This window comes from Chiloscyllium plagiosum, chromosome 22 (genome assembly GCF_004010195.1).
Source record: "Chiloscyllium plagiosum isolate BGI_BamShark_2017 chromosome 22, ASM401019v2, whole genome shotgun sequence".
NCBI lineage: Eukaryota > Metazoa > Chordata > Chondrichthyes > Orectolobiformes > Hemiscylliidae > Chiloscyllium > Chiloscyllium plagiosum.
This window is the reverse complement of record NC_057731.1, coordinates 38,814,211-38,821,486: the sequence shown is the minus strand read 5'-3', so window position 1 is coordinate 38,821,486 and position 7,276 is coordinate 38,814,211. Positions and strand designations below refer to the sequence as shown.

General features: G+C 41.3%; 1 protein-coding gene across 5 annotated transcripts in view; it reads left to right on the top strand.

Moving 5' to 3' along the window:
* hspa12a (heat shock protein 12A) overlaps nucleotides 1–7,276 on the top strand; it is a 260,655-nt gene that overhangs the window by 214,767 nt on the left and 38,612 nt on the right. For all 5 annotated transcript variants that reach the window (XM_043712820.1, XM_043712818.1, XM_043712817.1 and 2 more), the window contains one exon: nucleotides 830–1,016. In XM_043712820.1, the coding sequence (XP_043568755.1) occupies nucleotides 830–1,016 (187 nt within the window). The remainder of the gene's footprint in view (nucleotides 1–829; nucleotides 1,017–7,276) is intronic.

Genomic DNA, 7,276 nt, shown 5'->3' with positions numbered 1-7,276 from the left:
AGAAGACAGAGGGGATCTGATTGAGACATAAGATTATTGAAGGATTGGACACTCTGGAGGCAGGAAACATGTTTCCGCTGATGGTTGAGTGCCGAACCAGAGGACACAGCTTAAAAATATGGGGTAGACCATTTAGGACAGAGATGAGGAGTAACTTCTTCACCCAGAGAGTGGTGGCTGTGTGGAATGCTCTGCCCCAGAGTGCAGTGGAGGCCCAGTCTCTGGATTCATTTAAGAAAGAGTTGGATAGAGCTCTCAAGGATAGTGGAATCAAGGGTTATGGAGATAAGGCAGGATCAGGATACTGATTAAGGATGATCAATCATGATCATAATGAATGGTGGTGCAGGCTCGAAGGGCAGAATGGCCTACTCCTGCATCTATTGTCTATTGTCTATTGAGTGATTTTTAACTTTGTACACCCCAGTCCAACACCGGCATCTCCAAATCTTGATTTAAAAGGTTTCTGACAAGAAATGATCCACGCCTATCTTTAAGAATTTTGTTTTATTTGAAGTTTAGTGTACACCATTATCAGAAATAAACATCACCACTCTGATGACTGCTTAGGGTGGATCCCCCAGGGCTTACCTGTAAATCCTTAGTGTATTTTGTTTCCTGTGTGTTTTTGCATTTCGGTGTTTGGGTAATTTAGGCATCACCGATTTTCATTGCTCCCCACTTATCAGCTGTGCTTTTAGGGGCAAAGCTCTAAGCTCTGGAAACCTGTCTCTAATTTTATGTATGGGTTGATCCAACTGTGTAATTCTAAGGTTATGTGCTGCAAAGAGAGCAGCTACAATATCATTGAACTGTTTGTTTTTGTCAGACGATGGGAAGGTGGTGACCCCGGTGTATCCAATCAGAAGACTCCTACAACTATCCTCCTGTCGCCCGACGGAAAGTACCACAGCTTTGGTTATGCAGCCAGGGACTTTTATCATGACCTGGATCCAAATGATTCAAAACAATGGCTCTATTTCGAGAAATTCAAAATGAAGCTCCATACAACCAGTGTAAGTTCCAAATCTTCATTTTATCATTTTAACTTACTTAAGTTAGGAATTTGGTGAATGGAGCTTGTGAGTTGAACCTAAAAAAGCAAAAATGAGCACATGTAGAATTCTGTCCTGTAAAGGCAAAACATTTTCACTGGAAGTTACTGGTAACTCTGGGATTAACTGGAAGACACATGATTTTTTTTATGCTTCCCTGAGGATACCATTTGGGGTTGGGGCTCATTGTTGAGAGTCACCTTGTTGTCTTTCCCTCCAGCCTTTTGCTGTAGGGTTAGTTCCCTGACTTTAACATTATTAGATTACCTACAGTACGGAAACAGGCCCTTCGACCCAACAAGTCCACACCGACCTTCCAAAGAGTAAGCCTTACAGACCCATTCCCCTACCGTATATTTACCCCTGCCTAATGCACCTAACACTGTGGGCAGTTTAGCATGGCCAATTCACTTGGCCTGCACATCTTTTTTTGGATTGTGGGAGGAAACCAGAGCACCAGAGCGCGGGGAAAATGCGCAAACTCTATACAGACAGTCGCCCGAGGCAGGAATTGCACCCAGGTCCCTGGCGCTGTGAGGCAGCAGTCCTAACCACTGAACCACTGTGCCGCCCCTCATTCATGATATATAGAGAATACCAACAGAATATTATTTCTGATCTCTATCATCTTGAACTTCGTATGTTTTGTGTTCATCCCTGAAAAGTAAATATTAAGAAATGAAATTGGCAATTAGCTTTGTGGCAATGCAGTGCTACAAAAAGCCCTTTTGATTCTAAGCAAATTCTTGTCTTATAGAGTTGTTCCATGTGTAGTAAGTCTACAATATGTTTTCCACAATACAAGTCTACACAGTCTGACATCTACACTGGAAGAGCTTTAAATTAAAAAGCAATGCATATGTTTTGATGATAATTAATTGGCCTCTTTATTCAAGCCTTATTACTGGGCTATTCAGAAGCAAGCTGACTCAATAGAAAAGTTGAGTCCTTGATTGATTTAAAAATGACCTCTATTACCATCACAGTAAGCTTCCCAATTCTATGCTGAAATCTATCTATAATGGTGGGTGACCTTTCATCTTTTCCACAGTTATAATTAGGATGGAGTTGACCTTTCAGATTAAAGGTGGTGCTCCTATGGTTTAGTTGATCTAGGTTATTTTCTTAAATTACTGCAAACTGAAATTATTTGCTTTGAAATCTATCCATTCAAGTATTAGCAGCCTGTTTTTTTTTGTTGCAAATTATAAGGATCATACCATGTCAGCCTTTTGAAATAGCTGTTAACATGAATCAGTTCCATGCAAAACAGTATTAAAGGCATCACAGTCTCAAATGTAGTTTTTATCACTGATTTAAGTCATGTTAGAAAAATAATCAAGTGTAGTATGTTTCTTAAAGGTAACGGGGCTTTTGGTTGCAATTAAGATGGAAAATGTTTCTTCATTTTATCTGAAATTCTCAGTAATTTTCAGTAAATAACTTCTTATAGTTATGGATATTATAATTGTGTGGCCCACATACCCTAGCAACTTTGCTTAGAGAGATGACATTTTCTTCCTACCTTGTTTGTAGGGAACTGCAACAATATTCAGCCATTAGCCTGTATGAAATATCATCCAAAAAAAGTGCAAAGAGCTAACTTTTCAGATGAATATTGGAAAGGAACATCAGCTTCAAATGACACACTCAAACTTTCAAAGCCAAGGATGATGAATTTATGGTCACAGGTCAGACCATTACAGGGACCATGTGCAGTTGGTGTTGGCAGCTCACCAACATGACTCTGGCATGTGATCAGTGCTCTCTGTACTATTCATCAGTTGTACACATGCTTGAGGATGGGGAAGGGTCAAGAAGTCAAGCTTAACTGATGCTTTAAATGAAGACAGCATGATTTAAAGAGAAGGCAACTCTTGTTGCACTTTACAATTTCACAAGTGGCAAAACATCTGCAAAAGACCCACAGAGGCCATTCAAGTTCTCCGATGTAGCATTGGAAGCTTTCATTCGAGATACAGTTTGAATAACGGATATGTTGTTCACTCCAGAGGGCAGAAAATCTTCCTGGCAGCACTTCTAACACTAGGATTTGGAGGTTAGGACCAAGAGCTTTGCTCCCTGTATATTGCTGCAATATAGAAATAACCTAAATGAGATCACCAGTGTTATTAAAGTAAGAATACCTCCCTCTCTGTTCACACCAGCATCTAACCACTCAGACCATTTCCCTTCCCCACTTCCATTTACTCTCTTACAATCATTTCACGTCACTCTTTCTCCTTCTTCCACACACATTCTGCACATATTACTCTCACAGCTGTTACAGGGATCTCTTCCTCACATCTTGCACATTACAACCACGTTATTCAACCATGGCAGACCAATTTCCCTAAACAGGACTGTCAATAATATACTGTCAGTTTTCTTGGAAGAAGATGATTATGTGCAAACATTTGGTTCAGAGATTGTGAAGAAGCTGAATCCACTTGCATCCTTTCACCTATGCAAGGCAATGTGCATGGACCATAAGAGAGTCACAATGGTGAACAGTGACAATGCCAGAAGAGTCATTGAATGATTCTTCATATTGCTATCTGTTTCCACTCTTATAATAAGAGTGATAGAGTCATACAGCTGTACAACAATAGACCTTTCAGTCCAATTTGTTCATGCTGACCAGACATCCTAAATAAGTCTAGCTGCATTTGCCAGCATATAGCCCATATCCCTCTAAACTATTCCTATTCATATACCCATCCAGATGCCCTTTAAATGTAATTATACCAATTTCCACCACTTCTCACTTCTGGTACCTCATTCCATAGAAATACCACCTTCTGAATGAAAAACGTGCCCCTTAGATTCCTTTTATATCATTCCCTTCTCACTTTAAATCTGTGCCCTCTAGTTTTGGATTCCATCACCCTGGGGAAAAGACCTTGTCTATTTACCCTATCCATACCTCTCATGATTTTATAAACCTTGCTAAGTTCATTCCTTAGCATTCAAAGCTCCAGGGTAATAGTCCCAGCCTATTCAACCTCTCCCTATAGCTCAAACCTTCCAACCCCGGCAACATCCTTGTAAATCTTTTCTGAACCCTTTGAAGTTTTGCAACATATCTCCTATAGCAGGGAGACCAGAATTGAATGCAGTATTCCAAACGTGGGTGAACCAATATCCTGTAGAGACAGAACAAGAACTCCCAACTCCTCTACTCAATGCACTGACCAATAAAGGCAAGCATATGAAATGCCTCCGTCATTATCTTGTCTACCTGGGTTTCCACTTTCAAGGAACTATGAACCTGCTCTTCAAGGTCTCTTTGTTCAGCACCACTCCCCAGGAACTTACCATTAAGTGTATATAGAAGAATATAGCGCAGTACAGGCCCTTTGGCCCTCGATGTTGCGCCGATCCAAGCCCACCTAACCTACACTAGCCCACTATCCTCCATATGCCTATCCAATGCCCGCTTAAATGCCCATAAAGAGGGAGAGTCCACCACTGCTACTGGCAGTGCATTCCATGAACTCACGACTCGCTGAGTAAAGAATCTACCCCTAACATCTGTCCTATACCTACCACCCCTTAATTTAAAGCTATGCCCCAAAGCTATGCAGAAGATAGGGAGAGGGGTCGGGTTAAGGAGTAAATGATAGGTGGGGTTAGACCCAAAGAGAGAGAAGAGCAGTTAGAGTAGACAACTATTTGATTAGAAGGATGAATGTCTTCTAATGGGTTTTGCTATTGACTAACAATGGGTTGTGTTTAATAGCAGACCAAGTGATGATGAGGTCTAGTGTGTGGTGGCTGTGGTAAAGGCAAGCCTTCAAGCTATTGAACTCGACATTGACTTCAGAAGGCTGCAGGCTCCGCAAGCAGTTGTATGTTCATGCATTTTCCAGAAATATGTGGTCTTGTACAGAAATGGCAGGGTCGGTTTTAAGTGCACCAATCATTACCCATACTGCCATCGCAGGAAATTCTGAGATGGCCCATCAAAGAAATGGATTTCTTTCTCATGTGCCAGTAATCAGCTTTTGAACATCAGTTGGCACTGCACCCTTCAATGTGTGAGTGACGAGAGCTCTGCAAACTTCTTGCAAAATGATTTTCTTCCATCTCTAGATGAGCCTGTCACCTTGGAGGATGACCATTGTGTGGAGCCATTTTCAAAGCCACTTTTCTCAAATAGCGTCGGAGAGTGAAACAATCTCGAAGCATTGTACCTGTACCAGTTCTTCAAATAGACTCTTCCATCAGTCCTACCTCCTCTGCCCTTCCTGAAAACCACAAAGAGAATCAACTTCCAGTACCCTGTCAACCAATGCACCCCACACCATAGCAACTTGGTGCGTAAAAATAGTCACCTCATCTTCCATCTGGTTTATTTGCCACTGTCTTAAACCTCTGTTTTCTGATTATTTTCTCTCCAGCCAATGAGAACTTGCTTTCGTATTTATTCGACAAAATAATCCTTAATCACTTGAAAGCCTCTATTAACTCTCCTCTTTGCCCTCAGGAACAGCTTCAGCTCCATGTCCACCCCCCTATCCCAGGAACGGTTTGAATAAATCTCTCTGTACTGCACCCTAGGCCCTGACTTCCTTCTGAAGCCTAACCAGTGATTTGCTAAAGTTTAGCAGAACTTCCTCACTTTTGTATTTTGTCCCCTACTTCATGAAGTTATAAAAAAACCATTTTTCTTTCCAACTATTGTCAAGATCCCAACATTGATGTCTGCATTCACATTGCTGCTGCCTGTACCTCCACAAACCCATGGCGTATAGGTCAGCAAGAGTCCAGGGTCTTTACCCCCTCTCTATCAGTCAGAATCATTTCACTTGGACTTTTTAATAACCTAGACAATATCAAAGTATTGCTGAGATAGAAACGTTTCATCTTGCACTCATCATGACACACATGAGAATATCAAATTTTAAAGGGAACGACAATCCATGCAGCATGAGGAAGGGGTGTTGATTGGTTAGCAAGCCAAATAGTTCCTTGCTGCATTCTCCATGGTTATGTTATGACCAATCAGAACTTATATGTCTCCCAATCAGCACCTTTTACTCATACAGTCTAAACTGTTGCTTCATTGGAAATTTGGCACTCTTGCACTTTGTCCTGATGAGTACAGGATGAAAGACTTGAACAACACATCTCTTTCTTCAGTAATGTGCCAGTTCTGTATTTCCAACCAACTACAGTAGCGCCTCGACTTACGAACTTAATCCGTTCCGGGACCCGGTTTGCGAACCGAAAAGTTTGCGAACTGAATCAATGTTTCCCATTGTTCGGATAGCGTAAGAATGCTTGGACGGCTGTTCACAGCGCGCGCGCCAAAGACGAACTGAATGAGATCACGCGGGGCCCGAGAGCTTTTGCGTTCGACAAGCGCATAGCAAAGTAGAACAATGAAACCACGTGGTCGCACATGGGCTTTTTGTGTTCGTACCTTCGTTCGTCTCTTGAATTTCGTACGTACGTTGAAGCAAAATTTTAAGTACAATCCTGTTCGTAAACCGATTTGTACGTGAACGGGGCCGTTCATACGTCGAGGCGCTACTGTATTTGCAATCAGAACAGAATATTCTGAGCTCCAAATACGCACCTGACAATGTTCCCTCTTTCTGTGCAGGATTCCATCTGTTTTTTGGTTTGTTTTGTCTGGAATCTTTATCATTATAAAGGGTAGATAGACTCAGGATCACATATCTGCTCTTACCTGAGGGGTAATGCATTCAGCTCGTCCGCCTCCTTACAGAGGCTTTCCTAGAGCAGTAACAAACTACCACTGCAGCTCTGTTTTGTGAGCTGCAAAGCCCCACATGAAAGGACATTCCACCATAAGGTGCATCACAACTGTCTAATTTGCAATAGTTACTATCCTAACAGATGGTACAATATCGTGATGAGGTCAATCTAACACAATCTGAGATTAATTAACTTAGTCTAGATCTTAATGAATCCATACTAGAGACAATAAAGGCAAATAAAGGGAAAAAAAGACTGAAGTTTATCATTCAAAACCTCCAAATGTTCCAACATAGTTGCCAGTGAATAATGTCCTTTTGATCTTTAGTTACTGTTGTAATGTAAGAAATGTGGCAGCTATTTAGTGCACAGCAATCTCCCACAAACAGAATTCTAACAAATGAACTGATAAGCTGTTTCAGTGATGTTGGAAAGGAATAAATGTTGAGCAAAGCACAGAGACCATTCTTGCTTTTCCGCAAAAGAACAAGAAA